Genomic DNA, 24129 nt, shown 5'->3' on the forward strand with positions numbered 1-24129 from the left:
ATATATATATATATATATATATATATATATATATATATATATATATGAAGATAACAGGAGATCTAGATATATCTCCTGGTATCTTAATTATTTATATATAATAACTTTTCTCATGCAGAGAAACCCTAGAAAATAAATATTTGTGGCATGGAGTATTTGATAATGGAGGCTGGAAGGAAAAGAGAGAACAGATGTTAGAAACAGGCATCCAGTTACAGTACCAGGGGCAGAATAAAGAGAAAGGTAATTAGGGATTGGCTGTGGCAAATTTTTGAATCCGAGAACCTATGCAGGTGCAGGGACTATGAAGGATTAGAAGGCTTGAGGCCTCAAGTTAGAGTTGAGTAATCAAAGAAGATTTAGAAAGTGGCAAAGGCCGTGGAGCCATGGTAAAACTCCATGGACAGATTGCAAAGAGGAGCTAATGCCGTAGGACTCTGAAGAAGATAGAACAGTATCTAGGGTGAAATTCTTCATATGTGATGATAGCAGTGGCATAATATGGCAACTCATATGTCCTTGTAACAACTCCTGAGATTTAAAATGAATTTTTTAATAGAAACTTTTTTTAAAAGTACATATGCAATTAGAATTACCGTATAAAAACAATCCATAAAATAGATGAAACTAATGTATAATTGTATAGAAATGAGAGCAGAGATAAAATATAATTCTGAATTTATGTAAATTAAAAAGACCCTAAATACAATAAATGCTCATTAAAATATATGGATATCAATAAAATACTTACTTGCAAACTCTGATTTCTAAGTCCTTTATAAGCACTATGGAAATTCAAATTTAAACTTAAATGCAGAAACCATATGAGTCATCCTCAATAGTATCCATGTCAAGTGATCATTTATTTGGTCAAGCCATTCAACTACTTTACCACAGAACTTAATTTCTTCCAAAGATTAGTGCATAAGTCTTACATGCCTAATCTTATTAAAGCGGTGCCCAAGTGATTATTTTCCCTACATACCCGAAAAATCTTGTGCATCCTCATGGTAGCTGAACAGAAGACAAATCTGGTGAGAAGCAAGCGAAGAAATTCATCCCCGAAAAACTGGAGAAAAGCCTGATCTGAAAAGAATAAAAAGGTGATATTGGAAGAAAGTTTGACTAGAAAAAATTAAAAAAAAAAAAGAGAAATTGGGGAAAAACTTTAATTTTCCTGTGTATAACATATATTAAATGACCATTTGAAAGTCAAACAAAGTCAAACAAACAATCATGAGATTTAACCACCATTCCAAATTCTGGTAAATTATGTCAAGAGGGTACCTATGGACCGTGAGTGGGTCAGCAGTTGGGCAATATCTCGGTTGATTTTTCGAAGGTACTCTTGACATTTTTCCCACAGACCTCTACGCATACTTGACAATCCAGAGACAAACAGGAAGGCCATTAGAGGATTGTTCAGAAAGAGAGTGAAGAGGCTACCACGTTGAGACTGATCTGAAATAAGAAATAGGTTGCATTGGGAGAGAATGAACCAGGAAGATCATCCAATTCTCTGTAATTCCAGGCTGTGTTATCCAAATGGTCTCAATCCTTTCATTCAAATCAACAGAGACCACTTGCACACAAGAAAGACAAAACAGGCCCATAAGTAAACTCTCTATATCTTGTTTGTGCACATTCATCAACCTTAAACTACGTGGTCTGCAGATCTTCTCTCTATGCTTTAAGACTTAAAGTTTACCTTTCTTATCCAACAGCTGAATAAGCCATTTTATTTAAATAGACAACATTTAATAGAATTTGTATACCTCCTTTCATGAATGCTGAAAACCTTTTTGTGTGCCATCTTTTCTCAATAAAAAGTTATTTGATAAAGTATGTGATTAAAAAAAAACCAAACAAACAAACCAGACCGTAGTGGCAAAAGCATTGGATTTGGAGTCAGACAGAAGATCTCTGAAACCTGGCTCTGTTACTACTGTGACAATAGGTAAAACACTTTACATCCCTTGGCCTGTTTTCTCATATGAAGGATGAAAGGGTTGAATGAGATGATCTCCATGCTCTCTGGCAAATTTAAAATTCTGTGATCCTATGAACCCAAACTGTGGATTACTTTTCAAAAATTCTGACAAAGTTAAATCTTGGGAGAGTTATGTGAACTAAAATATTACTGAAGTAACATAAACAGGGTAACAGGTCCCCAGTAGGAGACTTTCACCATTGTTTTAAGGTAAGTTCTATCATTTAGTAGAATAGATAATTTGATGCTTAGACAAATCTATTGAATGTTACTGCTACATGTTTTTCTAATAAAGAGCAGAACTTACCTTAAAACAACGGTGAAAAGTCTCCAGCTTCTCTCAGGCATTCAAATGCTGACCACCACTTCCTGTGTCAAACTATGTCAGCAGACTGGACTTCTGGCTGGGAAGTAGCGGTAAATTGCCATCTCTCACTGAGAGACACCAACACTATTCACAGTTAGGGAGACAGTGAAACAGTGAAGGTCCTGCTAAAACAGTTCTCAAAATCTCTCTGTTTTTGTTTCTAAGCTTTGTTTCGTGCTCATCTTGCCTCGTGCTAGAATGAATGAGCAGAATAAGACCTCACAGGTCCTGGCTGGTATTAGAGTGTATACAACCTGTAGATAAATTTGAATGTTTCTAATTTTCAAACAGTCACATGATAAATGGGTAAAACACTCAGAGAGAGGCTCTCTTTACAACAAAAATGTGAAAAAAAATATATCAAAAATTTGTTAAAGTTCTGCCAATTTGGCTACGTGTGAGATAGGAGCCAGGTGAATTTCTTCAAGCCAAGATAAACATTTTAATAGTTTACATGGTGTGTCAAGAATATTGAGTAATCTCAGTAGAGATGGAAGAGATTATAGCTGCTGAACACAATATTAACTGACATAGACTCTCATTTTCCTTTTTGTCTAAATTTTTGCTACATGAGAAAAAGTTCAATGCAGAGCAGTTTTTATTGGAAATGACTAGTATAAAAAACAAAATGGCATAGATAAAATTTAAATTAAAAGTTTACATATGAGAGATGTTAAATCAAGGTGAATCTTGATTTTCAAAATAAATACCTCATAAACAAAAAGCCCATAAACCATGAAAATTTCCAAAACAGTAGAAGGCAAAAAAAAAAAAAGCTAATGATAGTCACTATTTCTTTTAATAATATTGTATGGTATTTCTTGGAAGACAGCTAGGATACTGAAACTGGAGTATTGCATAGACCCTCTGAATCAAAGAGTCTACTTTTAGCAAAGAGCTAAAATTTAGCAAATAGCCTCATTGCTAAGCCAATTCCAGTCTGATATGTGCCACATATCTGTTTTTCATCAATGAGGGCTGCACGTGTCTCTCAGAAAGGAAAATCAAGTTCAAGAATATAAAGCAAAAAAACAAACAAACACAAAAAACAGTTTAAATTAGACCCAGGTATATCAGCACAAAACATACCTTGTAATGCTTTTGGATATGTTGTTGGAGAAAGCAAGCAGACTAGAGGTTGTCCGAATAAATTTGTGAAATTCTGTAACATGTAACAATTTAAAACAAGCATTAAGGCTCTGGCCAAAATTAGTTTTTCAGTAATATACCCAATGAATAAATTTGTTTCTCAATGATTAGTTACTTATAAATATATATAGCATCAGAAACTAGAACATTAACAATGGAAAGGTCAAAATTTTACTTGATTAGGAAAGTAACCTGCAACATTTAAAAAAAAAATCAGACCTATGATTTCATTAGGTTAGGGAGCTCCTGATGAAATACAGCAGATTGGCATCTGCTTTGCTATTTATTTTCAGAGAGTTACCCAGGGCATTGAAAGTTAGGTGACTTGGCTAGGGTTACAAAGCCAGGATATGTCTGAGTCAGGACTTGAAGCCAAGGACTTCTTGGCTCTGAGGTTTGCTCTCTGCCAAGCTATCTATCCCAGTCAGCCTCTAGTCTTAAACGTAATAGATACTTATTCATAGGATCATAGATTTAAAGCTGAAAAGGACCTTAGATGCTAAAACCCTCACTTTATAAAGAAATTGAGGGCAAGGGAGATTACATTACAAACTCAAAGTCACACAAGTAGCAAGTCACAGAGAAGGGACTTGAATCAAACTAGGATTTGAACCAAATTCCTTTGGATCTTAAACTTCGTATTCTTTCTTCCACATCACACTATGTCATATTGTTAAATTTTTCTGATATAATTATGATCCAAATGCTCTGATGAACTAGAAATCCAGAAAAAAAAAAGTGGTAAAAGTAATGTAAAAGCAATAAAAACCCAAGAAACTGCTTAGGAGAATCAGTTACATACACTCAGATTACAATTTCAAGTTAAGAAATTAATGTAGTAAATGACTCCATGCAATTCAAAGGATTACCTAGATAGGCCAGACAGCCTGTGGAAGGGAGCATGACATCTTCTTTTACTCACTCCTTGTCTAGTGTCTATTTATTTACATGTATGAGAGAAGTAGGAGGTAGGGTAGTAGTAACTGCCTGCTTCCTGAGAAGATCTGTTGGCATGATTGTCAGGGTATTTCAAAATAGTCATGATTTTATATGTGTGAAGGTAGCCCTCTGTTACCTGATATGGTCTGCATATAGTCATCACACTTTACCAGATAGGTACTATGGCCAAACATTATCACCAAGTGGTTAACTCTCTGGTGAGGAACATCACCATCTTGGCAAATTCTCTGAGTTTTTCTAGGCTGCTGGGATTTGCCAGAAACTGTGTTCTTCCTGTATTATCTTAAAGATTCCAGGATCATCCATAAGGTATGACAAGGCAGTGGAAGATGGTTTTTTAGTAGAAATGGTCAGGGATTCCCTAGGGAACCTTGGATTCCAGGCAATGGAACTAACAAAATGTTGGGAAGAAAAGGGAGGATGACAGAATGCAACCTGTTCCCCTCAAATAAAAACATCTGAATGTTTCACTTTTGTATATCTGTGGGTAGAGGGTGTTTTAAATATCAAATATAGTATAATTAAAATAATATAAAGTTATATATAATGTCCCTATACCTATAATAATCAGTCTATAATTTACAGTCTTCAACAGGCACCTGAGTTTAAGTCATTTGTCCATGGTCACACAGTTATGTATCAGATATAGGATTTGAATCTAGGATTTATTGACTCAAATCATTACATACTCTATATAATCTCTCTTAATAACCAAAACACACCAGAAATAGTACAATGGCTTCCAAAGTAATTGTCTTTCAGATTAAGTATTATTCTCTATTGTTCTATATATCATGCCCAGTGGTGATTTTAAAAGCAGGCAGCCCCTGTTCCAAAATGTCAAATTTATCAGCTATTCCAACATTATAGCTTCACTCCTTTGAGTTTTAAAGGCTTTTCATTTAATATGCAAATACAGTTGGGAAGGACCAACCCCAAAGGAGCTACTAGTTAATGCCTTAATTACAGTTAACTCTTGAGCAAAGATTTAATGGTATCAAGAGAACAGAAACTGAGAAGTGCAAGAGATAACTCAGGGAGAAAAGGAAGGAATGCAGATAGAGAAGTAAAAGCAAAGATAAAAACTGCCTACACAAGTTTACTTAAGATCAATTCCACACTGCACTAAAAATCATCTAGCCTGCTACCTTTTAATAAATCAATAAGCACTTACTATGTATCTAGTATATTGCCAGGCAATGTGGTAGGTGCTGGAGTTACCAATACAGAGAATGAAACCTTACTCTCAAGAGAGCTTATATTGTCAAACAAAAAATATTAATACTATACTATAGGTACATTTTAAGCACAAGTCTGAAACAAACAGTCTGATTAATTTAACATTATTCAAAATCCAAGCCCAGCTGAGAGTAAGATCTGAACTATTATAATACTCCCCACCTCCATGCCCTTGGATATGTCTCTACCCCAAGACAATTTGAAATAATATTTATAGGTATACTGAAGAAAAAAAGTCACAACATGTTAAAATATAGTTTTGAGCTAACAATTTAAAACAATAGTCACTAAGATAGTCACTTCATCTTAAACTAGAACTACTCAATTCCTACCTTGACTTCTACCCTCCAGGCCTGAAAAGGCTTCTTTCCAGTGCCTAATACTTAACTGTTTCTGAATGGAGAAGGGTTGATCATAGTATCATCCCTTCTGGGAAAAGGCAAAGCAATAATCTTATTAGATATTTATCCTTCTACTTCAGCCTTTGTTCTTGATCTCTTACACATTTTCCTAAAAGGAAAAATCTGAGAAAGGTTTTAGGTTGGAGAAAATATTATTTCTTGATATCTGCAGTTATAGTAAAAAGAGGTTTTTGATATGCTTCAACATATTCTAACAGGGGAGACAAGTGTATAAGTATATATATGTATGTATGTATATATACTTATACATATATGCATATATGTATATGTATGTATATGAATATACACAAACATATGGATAGGGAATGGATCTGTTATTTCATTGGTATAAGGAACTCCCAATGGCTAAAATTTCTTTAAAAGTCAGAACTTTCTCTTAGAGAATTGCCTGGAGCAGTCATGTCAAAATCAAAAAGAAACAGGGCCCACTAAACTGTACATAAGGATCCCTCAGGGCTGCATATTGACTTAGAAAAACACATATTAACATTATCTATGTTTCACTGTATTTTTACTTATTCTGGCACAACTCTGGACTAGAGCATTGAGAGATTAAGGGCTTTGTCCAGGATCATATAGTATCTATCAGAGAAAGGATTTGAACCTATGGTCTTCCTAGCTTTGAGGTAGGCTCTCTTTTTTCCACTCTATCACACATATAAGTATTTACAGAATAAGTATAAAGACAACATATATAAACAAATATAAGCTAAGGAGGTTTCCAGAAGTTGGGGAAATCAGGAAAAAAAGCTGCCTGTATAAGATGACATTTAAGCTGCTTCTTGAAGAAATAAAAGGATTCTCTGAGGTGGGGGTAAGGAGGGAATGTATTCCAGGCATGGGAGAGTCAATGCAAAAAAGGCCAGTTTGAATGGATTACCACCTATGGGAAGAGGATTTATGTATAATTAGGCTGAAAAGATAGATAGGTTGGGACCAAAATGTAATCAGGTTTAAAAGTTAAACGGAGGACTTTATATTTCATCCTAAAGAAAATGCGAAGACCTGGAATTTACTGAGTCAGTAAGTCAGATGGTTAGATTTCTCATTAAGGAAAAATATCTTAGCAGATATGTAGAGGACGGTGTGGAGCACAGGAGGGGGATTTGAAGCAAGGAGACCAATTAGGTAGCCCTTGCAAAAGTTTTAGCGAAAAGTAATAAAGGCTTGGAGTGAGGTGGTAGCAGACAAGTAGAGAGAATCAGCTGGATAAGACAGATATTGAAAAGAAGTTGAAATGGCAAGATTTTATAACAAGTTGGATATTTGCAGAGAGGGAGAGAGATTGAGGAATTGAGAATAATATCAAGGTTATGAACTTGAGAGATAGTGAAAATGATACCTTCAACAGAAACACAAAGGATGGGTTTGGGAGTAAAAATAAGTTTTGTTGAATCAGAAAGCTGGTTGGAAGAATGAGCAAACAAAGAAAAAAAGAATACTACCATAAAAAGCTATTATAGTGGGATGATCAAGACACAAACCTAGAACAAGAGAATGGCTCAAAACATCTACAAGCAAAGCCTCAAAGAAAAACACAACATGAACACAAATTTTACTAGACTTCCTTGAAGAAGTGAAGGAAGGAGGTTTTTTTTAATTTAAAAATGTTTTTTATAAATGAAATAAGTGAACTAGAGGGAAAAAATGGAAAACAAATGAGAGCTATGGAAGAAAGAACTGGGAAGGAAATTAACAGCTTTGCATAAAAGGTATAAAACCTCACCCAAGTAATATATTCCCTGAAAATTAGAATGGTCTAAACAGAAAACAATGACTCCATGAAACAACAACAACAAAAAAAAATTAAAGTCAAAAGTCTGAAAAAAATGGAAAAAAACAAATAAGGTCTGTCTGAGGCATATTGAGTTTGGGATGCCACCAGAATATCTAGTTTGAAATGTCCAACAGGCAGATATATCAGAGATTAGTGTTGGGAGTTTTAAGGCTGGGGTGAATAGATCTAAAACCAGGGTCAAGGTATTCCCCAGGCTTTCACCGGAGCTTTGAATCAAGTGCTGAAGGGCCACCAAAGATCATTTTGGCTCTATAAAAGTATGCCATCTTAGTCTTAAGGGGAGACCTTCAGATTTTGAGTCACAGACTGGAGAATGTAGGCATGTGGGGGGTGATGCAGAACTAAAGCTCATGGAAGTTGTTAGCGTTGGATATAGTAGATGTAAGTCACCTGCATAGAGATGATCCTTAAACCTATGCAAGTGATGAGGTCCTCAAGAGGGAGAATGTACAGAGAATATAAAAGAAGGTAAAGGATAGAGCCCTGATGAACAGCCACAGTTATGGGCATATGGAGGATGGAGCCAATAAAGGAGACAGAGAAGGGGCAATCAGGGAGGAGAACCAGAAGGGAGCATTATCACAAAAACCAAACGGGAAGAGAGAAAAAGCAGAGTAGCAGAAAGCAGTACAGCTGAAGTCCCCTCTACAAAACTTCTGACTTAGAAAATGCACCAGATCAAATTCTGATAGGGAAATCCAGGAAAAGTCACAGTAAGTCATTTGTCCAGCCCAGGTTGGTATACGAAGACAGAGAGAGAGGGATGAAGGGAGCAGCTGACACTATAACCTCACTCTCCTCTGAACTAGTTAGAGAAAAGAAGAATAAACACACACAAACACAAACACACACACTTGGGTACAGAAATATATTTCACTCAGAAGGGAAATAGGAGGGAAAGAGAAGAAGCAGGGGAATTAGAAGGACAAATTAAGGGTGAGATTAAGTACTAAGCAAGACCAACTAACTAAAGATGTACAAAAATATTTATAGCTCTTTTTGAGGTAGCAAAGAAGGGGAATTTAAGGGAGTGCCCATAAATTGGTGATTAGATGAACCAATTATGGTATATAAATGTGATGGAATATTATTGTGCTATAAGAAATGATAGAAAGGATTTCAGAGAAACCTGGGAAGACTTGTATAAACTGATAGAAAGGAAAGTGAATAAAACCTGAAAAATTTATATAATAAACAATGTGTTAAAGGCATTAAGTCTGAAAGATCTGGGAACTCTTATTACTGTAATGATCAACCACAATTCCAGAGGACTAATAACGAAATATGCTTTCTACCTCCTGAGAGTGAGGAGGACTCAGAAGGCAAAATGAGACAAATATATTTTTGGATATGGCTAATGTGGAAATTTGTTTTCATTGACTATACATATTGTAATGGTTTTTTCTTTTTTTTAATTAATAAATTTATTTATTTTTAGTTTTCAACATTTACTTCCACGAGATTGAGTTCCAAATTTTCACCCCATCTCGCCCCTCCCTCCACCCCAAGACAGCATGCATTTTGAATACCCCTTCCCCTAGTCTGCCTTCCCTTCTATCTCTCCCCCCCTTCTCTTATCCCCTTCCCCTTCTATTTTCCTGTAGGGCAGGATAGATTTCTGTACCCCATTTCCTGTATTTCTTATTTCCCAGTTGCGTGTGAAAACATTTTATTGAAACATGTGTTTTTAAAACTTTGGGTTCCAAATTCTCTCCCTTCCTCCCTCCCCACTGACCCTCATTGAAAAGGCAAGCAACTCAATATAAGTTATACATGTGCAGTTATGCAAAACACTTCCATAGTAGACATGCTGTGAAAAACTAACTCTATTTCCCTTAATCCTATCCTGCCCTCCCCCATTTATTCTATTCTTTCCTTTGACCCTGTCCCTCCTCAGAAGTATTTGCTTCTGATTATCCCCTTTCCCAAACTGCCCTCCTCTCTATCATCCCCCTACTCTCTTGTCCCCCTTTCCCCCTATTTTCCTGTAGGGTAAGACAGATTTCCATACCCAATTGAGTGTGTATGTTATTCCCTCCTTAAGTCAAATCCTATGAGAATAAGATTCACTCATTCCCTCTCACCTTCCCCCATTTCCCCTCCACTGTAAGAGCCTTTTCTTTTCTGTTTTTTTGTGAGATAATTTACCTTGTTTTACCTCTCCCTTTCTCCTTCTCCCAGTATAATCCTCTCACCCCTTAATTTTATTCTCCAGATATGACCCTTTCATCTTCAACTCACCCTGTGCCCTCTCTCTCTCTCTCTATATATATGTGTGTGTGTGTATATATACATATACATATACATATATATATATATGTATATATATATATACACACATACATATAATTTTTTCCCTCCAACTACCCTAATACTGACAAAGGTCTCATGAGTTACAAATATCTTCTTTCCATGCAGGAATGTAAACAGTTCAACCTTAATAAGTCTCTTATGATTTCTCTTTCCTGTTTACCTCTTCATGTTCCACTTGAGTCTTGTATTAGAAAGTCAAATTTTCTATTTGGCTCTGGTCTTTTCACCAAGAATGCTTGAAAGTCCTCTATTTCACTGAACGACCATTTTTCCCCCTGAAGGATTATACTCAGTTTTGCTGGGTAGGTAATTCTTGGTTGTAATCCTATCTCCTTTGTCCTCTGGAATATTATATTCCATGCCCTGCGGTCTCTTAATGTAGAAGCTGCTAAATCTTGTGTTATCCTGATTGTGTTTCCACAATATTTGAATTGTTTCTTTCTGGCTGCTTGCAATATTTTCTCCTTGACCTGGGAACTCTGGAATTTGGCTACAATATTCCTAGGAGTTTTCTTTTGGGGATCTCTTTCAGGAGGTGATCGGTAGATTCTTTCAATTTCTATTGTGCCCTCTGGTTCTAAAATATCAGGGCAGTTTTCCTTGATAATTTCTTGAAAGATGATGTCTAGGCTCTTTTTTTGATCATGGTTTTCAGATAGTCCAATAATTTTTAAATTCTCCCTCCTGGATCTATTTTCCAGGTCAGTTGTTTTTCCAATGAGATATTTCACATTGTTTTCTAATTTTTCATTTTTTGGGATTTGTTTTACAGTGTCTTCATTTCTCATAAAGCCACTAGCTTCCAATTGCTCTATTCTAATTTTTAAGGAAGTATTTTCTTCAGTGAATTTTTGGACTTCCTTTTCCATTTGGCCAATTTTGCTTTTTAGGGTATCTTTTCCTTATTGGCTTTTTTGGACCTCTTTTGCCATTTGGGTTAGGCTACTTTTTAAGGTATTATTTTCTTCAGTATTTTTTGGGGTCTCCTTTAGCAAGCTGTTGACTTGTTTTTCATGTTTTTTTTGCATCACTCTCATTTCTCTTCCCAGTTTTTCCTCTACTTCTCTTACTTGATTCTCAAAATCCCTTTTGAGCTCTTCCAAGGCCTGGGACTGATTCATATTTTCTCGGAGGCTTTGGATGTAGGAGCTTTGACTTTGCTGTCTTCTTCTGGTTGTATGTTTTGATCTTCTTTGTCACCAAAGTAAGATAATATAGTCTGACTCTTTTTGTGCTGCTTACTCATGATCCCAGCCAATTACTTGAGTTTTAAACTCTTTGTTAAGGTAAGAGTCTGCTTCCAATGTGGAGAATGTACTTACTGTCCCAAGCTTGGGGTGTTTGTACAACTGTTTTCAGAGATACTTCTAGGGACCTGTAAATTTTCAGTTCTTACAAGGTGGTATGATAAGGGGTGAGGTGTTTCCTCTCCACTGACACACCAAGCTCCACCATGCCAGTACTCCTCTTCACCCTAGGACCTCTCCTCAGAACTGTGACCCAGATCCAACTACGGGCAGAGCAAGAGATTCCTGCCTCAGCCCTGGCAAAGAGATCCTTGCAATCCCCCTCTGATCAGCCACTCAATTCCCCCTCAGTCTGTGGGCCAGAAGTTCAGGAGGCAGCCGCTGCCCCAGAGGCCATGCTTGGGACTTGTGACTGAGACCTAGTTTCTCTCTCTCACCACAGTCACAGACTTTTCCCACTGATCTTCTAAGTTGTCTTTGGTGTTCATGGGTTGAGAAGTCTGGAAACCGCCCTAGCTGCCTGCAATTCAGCCCTCTAAGGCCTGCTCCAGGGTCACTGCGGCCTGCACGCCCATGCTGAACTGCGCTCCTCTCCCCACCTGGCATGATATACCTTTCTGATCAACCATCCAGGGTGTCTTGGGCTGGAAATTTGTTTCACTCTGTCTTTTTGTGGGTTCTGCTGCTTTAGAATTTGTTTAGAGCCATTTTTTACAGGTATTTGGAGGGGTTTGCGGGAGACCTCAAGCAAGTCACTGCTTTCACTCTGCCATCTTGGCTCCACCCCTCCCCTTTGTAATGGTTTTTGTTTTGTTTTTTCTTTTGTTCTCAACGGTAGAGTGTTGGAGTGGGAGGGTGAAAAGGCCCTTTGTTTTGCTGACTGGAAAAAATATAACATTTAAAAAAGAGGAAGAAAGTAAGCAGGAGGAAAGGATAGTTCACAGTGTCAAATGCAATAGATAAAGTCAAGAATTACTAAGAAAAGGCCATCAGATCATGCAACTGAGAGATAATTGATAACTTTGGAGGTAGTTGTTTCATTTGAATGATGAAGTCAGAAGGTAGACTGCAAAGGGTTGAGGAACAAGTGAGATGAAGGGAGAAGCAACAATGCAGTAGAGTAGACAGCTTTTTCTACGAATTTGGCTGAGAAAGGAGAGATAAAAGATAATAACCTGAGGGATAGTAGAATCTAGAGAAGGCTTTCTAAGGATGGAGGAAACTTGAATTAAAGGACAGTGAAGAATCAAAAATACCTTAGAGGCTGCAAACTTTGGTAACTGAAGTATGGTGGTACCATCCCTGATTGAAAAAGAGTAAGGTCAGAAGAGGGGTAGGTTTGGAGAAAAGATCATAGTCATTAAGTTTGAGATGCCTCAGGAATGTCCAGTTTTAATAGTCCAATAAGCAGTTTATGATCCAGGACTGGAGCTAGAGAGAGAGAGAGACTAGGCCTATATATATCAATCTGAGTCATCTGCAGAGGGAACATTAAACCCACTGGAGCTAATAAGGTCACCAACTGAGAGAAAAAAGAAGTGGATACAGGATGGAGCTTTAGGGTACACATAAAGACAGTGAATGTGACAAGAATAGTAATAATGCATAGAAGATCTGAGGAATGGTTAGCTTAGAAAGAGGGGAGGAGGGGGAGCTAGGTGGTGCAGTGGATAGAGCACCGACCCTGGATTCAGGAAAACCTGAGTTCAAATCTGGCCTCAGACACATAACACTGACTAGCTGTGTGACCCTGGGCAAGTCACTAAACCCCACTGCCTAGTCAAAAAAAAAATAAGTAAAAGAAAGAAAGAAAGAGGGGAGGAGAAATAGCAGTGTCACAAAAACTCAGGGAGGAAAGAGTATCCAAGAGAAGATGGTCCACATGTCAAATGCTGCAGAGAGGTCAAGGAAGATGAGGAAAAAGGAATCATATTTGGCAATTAAGAGAACATTGGTGACTTTGGAGAAAGGATTTTGAATGACCGATGAGACTGGATCACAAATGGTTGAGGAGTGAGAAGAGAGAAAGCTCCAATAGAGCAGAAAGATTTTTCTAGGAGTTTGGCTAAGAAAAGAATTAGAAATAAAGGACAATAGCTTGAGAGGACAGTAAGGCCACCTAAAGTTTCTGGGTTTTTTTTAAGTATACAGCAGGACACCTGGGTGTGTTTTTAGGCAAAGAAGGAGAAAACAGTATAGAGGAAGAGTCAAAGATTAGGGAGAGAGGTGGTTATTGGGAAAGCAGTCTGCTAAAACAGTTGTTCAAGGGTCTATGTAAATGAATAGGAGAAGGGTCACCTTTTCAGAGATTGGAATAAAGGAGGCTAATGTCCAATCGTTTTGAGAAGTAGAGAAGGGGATAAGAGGGAGCTTACAGAAAATGGCTTTCTATTTTCTTAGTAAAGTAAGAAACAAGGTCCTCAGTTATAAGGGTGGAGTTAGGATGGTAGGGAAGGCTTGAAAAGAGAAAAGAAGGTTTGGAACTGTGAGGAGTGTAATGGAGAATCAATGAGGGAAGAGTAAAAAAGATTGCTTTACTACAGCGAGTGACCAGTTGAGATTAAATAGCATAATTTTATAGTGGATCCAAGCTAGATGAGTGGTTGCTTAATATTTTTCAGTTCCTTTCAATGGCATGTGAGTAGGAGCAGAGGCTGCTGGTGGGAATAACCTAGGATTGGGGTTTGGCAAGGTATGAGCTGTGATAGGACTAGTTAAAAAGGGAATTGAGAGTAGGGGACAATTTAGTATTGAATAAGTTAACTACAGAGTTGAAAGTAGGAAGGTAGGAAAGCAAAACCAGAGCAAAGGTGATGGCTTGGGAGAGTATTGTGGAATGAAGTGAGGTGAAGGGAGGGGGAAGGGAAGAGTATCACAGTTAGGAGAAAATAAGATTTTATCTCTACTATTCTTCAGTGGCTCTGCTACTAACTGTGTGTGAATTCGGGCATGTCATTCAATCTTTTTAGACCTCAGTTTTCCCATTTGCAAAATGAGAAGGTTGGTATAGCAGGTCTTTATGGTACCTTCCAGTTCTAGCTCTATGATCCTATGGCTATTATTAGAGAACGCAAAGTTTAAATTATATATTTCTACTACTACTACTACTAACAGCATCAACAACTCACATTTCCATAGCACTTTAAGTCCGATAAAAGACTTTCCTTACAGCCCAAGGAGTAGCACAAGTATCATTACTGCTTTTTTGTAAATGAGGACATTTAGGCTTAAGAGAGATTAAGTGATTTTATTTAAAGTTATATGGGCAGAAAGTGGCAGAATTGTATGGAACCCAGTCCTTTGGATTGTTCAGGTCAGTTAATCAATAAACATTTATTAAGCATCTACTATGTGTCAGGTACTGTAGTAAGGATTGGGGATACCAAGAAAAATAAAAGATAGTCCCTGCTCTCAAGATGCTTCAGTCTAATGGAGAATAAAGGAGACAAAATGCAAAGAACTATGCACAAACAAGACAAATTGGAAATAATAAACAAAGGGAAGGCACTAGAATTAAGGGGAATCAGGAAAGGTTTCCTGCAGAGGAGATTTTTTTCTAGGCCTTGAAAGAAGCCAGGGAAGCCAGAGGGCAGGGATGAGGAGGAAGAGCATTCAAGACATAGAAGACAGCCAGAGAAAAGGCCCAGAGTTGAGAGACAAAGTGTCTTGTGTGGGGAGCAGCAAGGAGGTCAGTGTCACTGGACTGATGAGTACATGGAGGGAAGGGGACAGTCCATGGGGCATGTGAGGTGCAAGACAACTGGTGCCCCCATAACACCACAATGCCTTTGTAAACATCAGGTTTGATGTTGCTGCTTTTTCCTCAAAACATTTTATGATAAACAACTATTTAAGGAGGTGCAAATAATCATTTTGTAGATAATGAAGCTGAGGATCAGGGAGGTTAAATTACTTGCAGAAGCTCCCAATTAATGAGTGACAGAGCTAGAACTCATTATCAGATCCTCTCACTCCAAAATTTAGAACCTGAAGACAATATCCTCTTTTCTTTGTCATCTGTTAGCACTATGTAGGATTATAGAGTTAGAGAAGGAAGAAACTTTACCTTCTAGTCCAACTCTCTTTTTAGGAATGAGGAAACTGAGGCCCAGAGAGGTTAAGTGCCTTGCTCATAGTCATAGTGTTATTAAGCGGCAAAGCCAGGATTCTAACTTAGAAAATCTGACTCAAGATTTATCCCTCTCAGTTACCTTTCAGCAAAAGCAGAGTAGTAAAGGAAAAAACAGCCAGCAGGTGGGGCTGTGGAAGCATCCTTTAAACAAGCTGCTTCAAGGGACAGTTCACAGTGATGGGTGGAGGAGGATCAGGTGACAGTAGCCGGGCAGGTGTGGGATCTGCTTTGTCTTGATGATGACTGGGCAATGTGAGATCGAGCAAGTTCGGATTTGATATAGAGGAGTCTAGGCTTCAGGAAAACAGGTGACAGGTAGCTGGTAATGTACCAGGCAAATAGGACAGAGTTCAATAATAGGAGTAAACAGGCTCACAGAGCTGGGCAGGGGAAGACTAGGCACATATATCAGAGATTAGTGTTGAGAGTTTTAAGGCTGGGGTGAGTAGATCTAAAACTAGGGTTGGGAAAAACCACTTGGGTATTTCCAAGGCTTGCATCAGAGCTTTGAAATCAAATGCTGAAGAGCCACCAAAGATCATTTTGTCTCTATAAAAGTAAGTTATCTTAGCCTTAAGGGAAGATCTTCATATTTTGAGTCACAGAGTAGGGAATGTAGGCCTGTGGGGCATGGGTCTTTCCCAACCCTAAGGAAATGCAGGAGCTACCTGAGGTCTACATGGTGTGCTGAGAATCTGAGTGGAAAAGAAAACAGAAATCCTCTAAACTGACATATATATCCAGAAATTTAGTTACTCCCTATGGATGAGGTCTAGGGGTTCAGGAACTTGGGTATTACCCTGGCCCCTAACACTGACCCAAGCAATAGGAACATCCCTTCTCTTGATCTAAGATTAGTTTGATGGATTCATTTTCAGCTTCTCACTCTATGAAATTCTTGTCCAAGTCTGTATGTAAATCCTCCACAGACGACCCTCTTAAAGCTCATTAGTAACTTTGCCTCTGATTCTTTTACTATTTAGTGGATAACAGGGCAGCACTTGCAGACTTCATCTACTATGTCATTCTCACTCCATAACTAGCTCAACTTCTTTTCTGGTTATATATGTCCTTGATGAAGTCTCTTATACCATGTCAGAGGCTCTCAGAGGAGAAAGAGACCTCAGAGGTTCCCAGTCACATCTGTAACTAACAGAAATGCTCTCTACAATACAGGTTTCAAACAAGCACTCACAAGAGAGTCCAAATCAGATTAAAATGTAATTAAGAAATGTTTAACAAAATAAATAAAAATATAACACAACACAGATGATACTCATTTGTGGTTTCCTAAGTCAATATGTGGGCTGCAGCAATCCATTTCTATAAGTTTGACACCACTGTTCTACAACATCCAATATCAAACAAAGATGGTGGTTAGTGACGCCATGCTGAGAGGTGCCCTATCTACCTAGCACAAACAAGAGGGAGGCCTGTCAACTCCTGAGGCCTTTATCCAGGATGTGATTGAGAACATCCTCCAAACTGCCAAACCTGATAACATGTGAGGACAAACCAGAAGGAAGAAACCTAGATCGCCAAGGAAGGAAGGAAACAAGCATCAATTAAGTACCTATTATGTGCTAAGCACTTTAAAACTGTTATGTCCTTTGGTCCTCACAACAACCCTGGGAGGCAGATGTCATTATTATCCCAATTTTATAGGGGAGGAAATTGAGGCAGATAGCAATTAAGTAACTTGCCCAGGGTCACACTGCTACTAAGCAACTGAGGTAGGATTTGAAGTGAGTTTGTCCTGACCCTTGACCCAGAACTCTATCCATTAAGCTATCTAGCTTATTATTAAATCCCAGAGGAGAAGAAAACCTGAATGCTTCTGGACCACAATGGTGCTTCCATCTCTATTCCAATCTAAGTTAAATGATTTAGGGGAAAAAGGAAGATATGGAATGTGAACAACTAGCTAGGAAGACAGTATCTGAAGAGGATCTAGATTTTTGGAGCATGACTTAGGAATAATAAGCTCTTAGCAAGGGAAAGAGAACACCTAATGAGGACTAGTAAAAACTTACTTGCCTGAATACTGTGAGAAAGCAATAAAACCCTGTCTAGTTACAAAGGATGGGTAATAAAACAGGGTAAATCAGACATAAGAAAGGGAAATTTACCTCAAAGTTAACAATGAGAATTGGTAGGATGGGACTTATAACATGGTAGGATATGCTAAGAATAGATTTTTTTAAATGGAGAAGTTAGTATTACCTATTTATATTACATTATGTTAAGAAATCCAGGTACATAAGGGGAGAATCATTTGAGTAAGGATCAAGAGAATTTAAAAAAAAACATGTTATACTGTCACAGGAGAATATTACTAAAGACTTAGAAGGAATTATGTGAGGAGCTTGGGAATCAGATCATAAACTTGAAGGGAAAGCTATTAACAATAGATGACTGTATATTGAGAGTCAATAGAATTTGAGTATCAAAAAATCTCCATAGGCTAGAATGATGGCTATATCAAATAAAATGACATTAACATGGATAATAACAAAGTTTCACATTTGGGTTAAAAAATTAATTTCACAAGTACAGGATGAGGAAAATGTGACTAGATAACATTTCCTGTGAAAAAGGTCTAGGAGTTTCAGTGAACTTCAAGCACAATATCGCTCAACAGTGTGACATGGCAGTCAGAAAAGCTAATTCTATGCTAGGCTGCATTAATAAAGGCATAGTATCCAGATAAAGCAAGGGAATAGTTCCATTATACTCTTCCCTAATCAGCCCATGTTTGTAGAAACCCTTATAGGCATAATATTTTAGGAAAGAAGTAGGCAAGTTGGAGTATGTTCAGAAGATTGCAACCAGGACGGTGAAAGGAACATCCTGTCTTATGAGGACAGGCAAAAGAAAGTGAGCATTAGTTTGGAGAAAAAACAACTAAGAGTGGACAGAATAGCCCTATTCAAGTATTTCAAGACCTTCATTTTCTAAGTGGTGTTAGACTTGTTTTTCTTGGCCCAAGGGGGCAGAAACTGTAGAGCTGTCCCAAATTAGAATGTGCTGGCCAGGGACTGTCCTTCACTGGCAGTCTTTAAGTGAAGAGGCAATGATCATTTATTGGAGATTACAGGTGCTAAAAGCAGAAAGGACTTCAGATGTCATCTAATTTAACCTACACCTGACCAAGAAGTCCTTCAACAAAATCTCTGTAAAGTGGTCACACAGTCTCCAATTGAAGACCTCCAGTGAAGAATCTATGTCCTCAAGAGGCAGCCCATCCTTATTCTGGATAGCTTTATTTAGAAGTTTCATGGAGCTAAAATCAGACTTTCTGCAACTTCAACCCAGTGTTCCTAGTTCTATTCTGGAGCCAAACAAAATGTGTCAAATCTTCCCTCCAGGTGTATAATAGCCTTTCAAATACATGAATATAAGTATATTATGTCACCCCATGCTATTACCCTCCCCCTACACACACACAATACCTCCTATTCTCCAGGCCCACCACACTTAATTATTTCACCTGAGCCTTTGTGACATAGTCCCTAGCTTCTTCACCAACAAATCACTCTTCTCTGGACAAGCTCCAGAACCAAAATACTGGTGAACAAATCATTACTGGTAATCTTCTGTATCCTTACACTGAGTGTGCATCTTTCCATTATCCTTTAGGTCACTTATATATGTTTTTCTTTTTTGATAATGGTATAACATGATTTGCTATTATACTATGGGAATAGTGGTATTATAAAGACTGACTTTGGAGCAATTTCCCCCCATGTAATCCACCCTGATCACTTTTGCTTATTCAATTCTGGTCCTAGTTCACGGTTCATTAGCAAAAAGTATAATTTAAAAAACAAAACAAAACCCAAATCCTCTTTATTGTCCCTAAATATTTCTAAAAGCTCCTTCTGTGTTTTTACTTCGCTGACACTCTTCTAATAGGGCTATGCCACGTCTTCATATTTATTCTTAGTTATATAGCCCTCCTTCTATCTTGTGCATGTGTAGTTTGAAAATTTCAACATCTCAGAAAAATCTGTTTAGCTACAGTGATCACTTAACTTTATTTTAGGATCTTGATTCATCTTGGTTATTTTTAGATTTTTTTTCATTTTCATTTTTGAGACCTATTCCTCTTAAGGCATCCTCGCTTCGAGAGTCTCTGGCCAGAAGATCAGACTCAAGCATTCTCTGAACCTTTGGATATCTGTTAGTTTGGTTATTTTTAAAGCACAGGGCTTATGACTAACTATGTGAAGCTTGCGTTTCCTTATCTATTGTAATCATGTTCAAGATTCCAAGGAGTCCCAATCATTTTCACTTTACTAACTCGTTCTACTTTATTAATCAGAATGAAATACAGAGGAGCCGTTTCAGCCACTGCTTTCTCTACCATCTTTGAGCTGAAATTGCTATGAAAAACAAGCCAGGAATATACAAGATGTATTGCTTTGGACAAATTGAGACTACTGGCAGATGCCTATGGACTCCAACTCATCCACTGAGAACACACCTTGCCTCCCCAACATTAAGATCTTTTTAAAAGGAAAGTTTTTGTTCATAAGGTCCTCCTCCGGCAACGTACTCAAAGGAAAGAAAACTCAAATTGTTTCTTCTCACGCATAAACATGTTAGCATTCTTTCATACCACTGTATTCATGAAAGCATACTTTTTGATTGTTTAAAGAATATGATTCAAGCAAACCAACTCATAGAATATGAGAATTATATTCTTGATCTAGCTGGCTTCTGAGGTCCTTTCCAACTGGAGGGCAAGCCAGCAAAGAATCTTAAAAAGAAGGGGTCAGGGAGGCAATGCTATGATCCAGAGAGAACAATGTCATCAAAGACAAGGAAGAGCATCTAGGAGGAAGAGGTGGTGGTTGGTAAGCTTCACTGACATCAAGCAGGAGTAGAAATGAGAAAAGGCCATTGATTTAGCCATAAGGGATTACTGTCAGCCTTGACAGCATTTTTCAATTGTGAGGTGAAGTCAGATTGTAAGGGATTGAGAAGTGAGGGTTGGTAAAGAATTGAAAGCAGTAAGTATAGAAGATTCTTTGTCAGAGTTTGGCCACAAAATGAAGGAAACACAGGATGATAACTTGATATCATTGGGTCAAGTAAAGGTATTTTAAGGATAAGACATGTTTGTAACCAGCAGGGATAGAATCAGTTAGAAGAGAAAAAGGAAGGAAAGGAATGATATGAGCCCAGCTCTTAGAAGACTGACAGGATAGATAATCAAGAACATAAAGATATGGCAACTTTGGCAGAGGTCAGAAGGGCCATCTCTTTCTTAAAATGGTAGAAAAACCACTTGATCACAGCTCCCTACTCACTTGGGTCCTGGGATGACTATAGTGGGGCTATGCTTCCACAGTGCATCACTCTAAACACAGGTGACTTGAGTGAAACTGGTTCCTTGGGCCAAAGTGAACTCACAGCACCCCCAAATGAAGTACCCAGAAGATACCCCAGACATGCGGCAAGCACTCAGCCCCTAATCAATCTGAGCCTAATCAATCAGAAGCCTAACACCAAATGTAATTAAATTTAACTAAATTAAATTAGAGTTAACTAATTACTTAATTCATGTAGTTAACTTACATAACTAAAATTAGTTAATTAATGTAACTAAATGTAAATAATGTAATAAAATAATAATATCTCTAGAAGGTACTTGTTCTAATACACATGAGTAGCACAAGGCAGCCAGATGGCCCAGTGGAGATAGCCCTGGGCCTGAAGTCAGGAAGACATGAGTTAAAATCTGGCCTCAGATGCTTGCTAGCTGTATGATCCCGGGCAAGTCACTTAGCTTCTATTTAACTCTGTTTCCTCAGCTGTAAAATGGAATAATTACCTACCTCACAGAGTAGTTGTGAGGATCAAATGAGATATTTGTAAAGCACTCAGCACAGTGCCTGGCACAAAGTAGGCACTATATAAATGCTTATTCCACTTCCTTCTTTTTTAGAGTTTACGATCCCCACAAAGTAGGCATCCAAGTTTTATAAGAAGACCTTCAGAGAAGGAGAACCCCTCTGTGGCAAGAGCAAAAAGACATATCTTAACCCTTCCCCCTATGCAAGTTAGGCTGGTTTTTCCTTAAAAGCATTGTGGCATTCTTTGAGACTAGGTTGGTTCAGGGGATTAAAGGCTATTGATGTTGCTGCCTCACTGCTTGAGTAAAAAGTAACCATGAGGAGCTGAAGGAGTGCCTGGAGACTTAAACTGTGCATCATGGTGGGTAATGCAGGCAAAGCAGTTTCAGTCAGCTAAATCAACTTGAGATGGCTTCAGTGCTTACATATCCTTTTACAGATCCTCTTCTTGCTAACTAAGTAAACCTTTTTGTTAACTGGTAGATGACTTATGAGTGTCTCATTTTGTTTCAATATTGAGTTAGGTACAGCCAAAATAGTACAATATTGCAAAGCAGTCCATTCTACTTTTGGACAGTCTACAATATATTCTTTACTTCAAGATCGCTAAACACTAATCATAAGTACATTATCATTGTCTCTCATGGACAACTTAGGGTTTCAATATATTTGACGTTCAAAAAACAAAAAAAGTCCCTGTCTCTTAACAATTGAAAATTTTATAAACATTTTAAATGCTCAGAACTGAAACACCACTGAGGGAATACTTCACAGAGCTAAAAAAGAATAACAAAAGGATCATTTGGAAAAAAAAAACAAAGGGTCTAGAATTTCAATGGAAACAAAGGCCAAAGGGGAAATAGCATTCCTAAGCCTCAAATTACATTATAAAGCAGTGATCATAAAAACTTTAAATGGTTAAAAAGGAAAAGTAGAAGAGTAGAACAAGTAGAAAAGTAGAACAAAATAGATAAGGAAGAATCAGAACCAATTGACCTCAATAACCCCACTGGGTTATAAATTAAATTATTTGGGGAAGAACTCCCTATTTGCCAAGAACCGATGGGAAAACTAGAAAAGAGTTTAGCAAAAATTAGGTTTAGAACAATCAGGCTCCCATTGTACTCCTTAGCCACCAGCTCCAAACCATGCCATTTCCACTCCAGTCATCATCCCCACATCTTCCCCAATGGAACCATGGACTATGCTTCTAGAACCAACCTGGGCTCTGATAGATAATCTTTCACTTTAGGTTCCCCAGAACCTGGCCTCCTCCTCACTTTCTGGCCGCCAGCTCCAGAGCACGCTCCCCTTTAAATGTCTTCCTCCATTAGAATCCTTGAAGATTCTAGAATCCAAAGATCCTTGAAGACAGGGACTATCTTGCTTTTTGGTTTGTGTCCTGAAGGCTTAATGCAGGGCTTGGAACATCATAAACTCTTAATAAATGCTTACTCTATCTTATTACATATGCTACAATAAGCTTAAAATGGGTATGTGACCTGAATATTAAGATAATATCTTAACAAAATTAGAAGAGAACCAGATCAAGTACTGGTTACAGTTATGGCTAGTGGGCAAATTCATCACCAAAAAAGAAATAAAGGAGATTAAAAGAGATTGGACAGGTAAACTATATGACATTAAAAAGCTTTCACAAAACTAAATTAAAGCAAACAGAATAAAAAGAAAAACCATTGGCTGGGGAAAATGTTCACATCAATCATCTCTAGTAAGGGTTTGATATTCAAGGTATATAGACAACCAACAGAATTTGGAAGAACAAAAGCCATTTCCCAATAGATAAGTGGTCAAAGGATAAGAGCAAACAGTTCTGAAATGAGGAACTGCAAATTATTAACAACCATATGGAAGAAAGCTCCAACTTACTAATAACAAGCAAAATACAAATCAAAACAACCCTGAGGTTTAACTTCACACCAAGCAAACTGGGAAAGAAGATAAGAGTTGAGAATGTTGAGAATGTTGAGAATGTGCCACTTAGGTGGCACAGTAGATAGAATACCAGACCTGGTATTAGGAAGACCCGAGTTCAAATTCTACCTCACAAACTCACTAGTTGTATGATCCTGGGCAAGTCACTCAACCTCTGTCTTCCTAAATTTCATCATCTGTTTATGGGACAATAATAGCACCTATCTCCCAGGGATATTGTGAGGATAAAATTAGATAATACTTGCAAAGTACTTCGCAAACTTTAAAGTGCTATATATAAATGCTACTTCTTCTTTGTCTTCTTTTTCTTCATCTTCTTCTTCTTCTTCTTATTATTATTATTGTTATTGTTGTGGTTGTTGTTGTCACTGTTATGATATTAAATGTTGGAAGACACAGAAAGGCATTCTTGGTAGGGCTGTAAATTAATATAGACCCATTCTAGAAAACAATTTGGAATTATATTAAGAAAGTGACTTGAAGGTCCATTCTCTTTGACTTAGAGATCCTACTTCTAGACATATACCCCAAGGATGTCAAATGCTCAAATAAGAGTTCCACATATGCCAAAGAATTTAAAGCAGCATTTTGTGTGTGTGTGTGTTATTGTTTTGGTGCTAGGGAAGCTAGGTGGCACAGTGGACAGAGTGCTGGGCTGGAGTCAGGAGACTCATCTTCCTGTGTTCAAATCCAGC

General features: G+C 37.7%; 1 protein-coding gene across 3 annotated transcripts in view; it reads right to left on the bottom strand.

The window, feature by feature from the left end:
• The window catches only part of LOC114047357 (protein SCAI), a 211957-nt gene that overhangs the window by 10006 nt on the left and 177822 nt on the right, over positions 1-24129 (bottom strand). For 2 of the 3 annotated variants that reach the window (XM_027868168.1, XM_027868167.1), the window contains exons 15-17: positions 3447-3519; positions 1288-1461; positions 986-1086 (exon numbers count right to left, since the gene is read on the bottom strand). In XM_027868168.1, the coding sequence (XP_027723969.1) occupies positions 986-1086; positions 1288-1461; positions 3447-3519 (348 nt within the window). Of the gene's footprint in view, positions 1-985; positions 1087-1287; positions 1462-2353; positions 2395-3446; positions 3520-24129 lie in introns of those variants that run through there. The other variant, XM_027868169.1, reaches the window with a different exon arrangement.

This window comes from Vombatus ursinus, unplaced genomic scaffold, assembly GCF_900497805.2.
Source record: "Vombatus ursinus unplaced genomic scaffold, bare-nosed wombat genome assembly UNPS02014786.1, whole genome shotgun sequence".
In the NCBI taxonomy this organism is placed as follows: Eukaryota; Metazoa; Chordata; class Mammalia; order Diprotodontia; family Vombatidae; genus Vombatus; species Vombatus ursinus.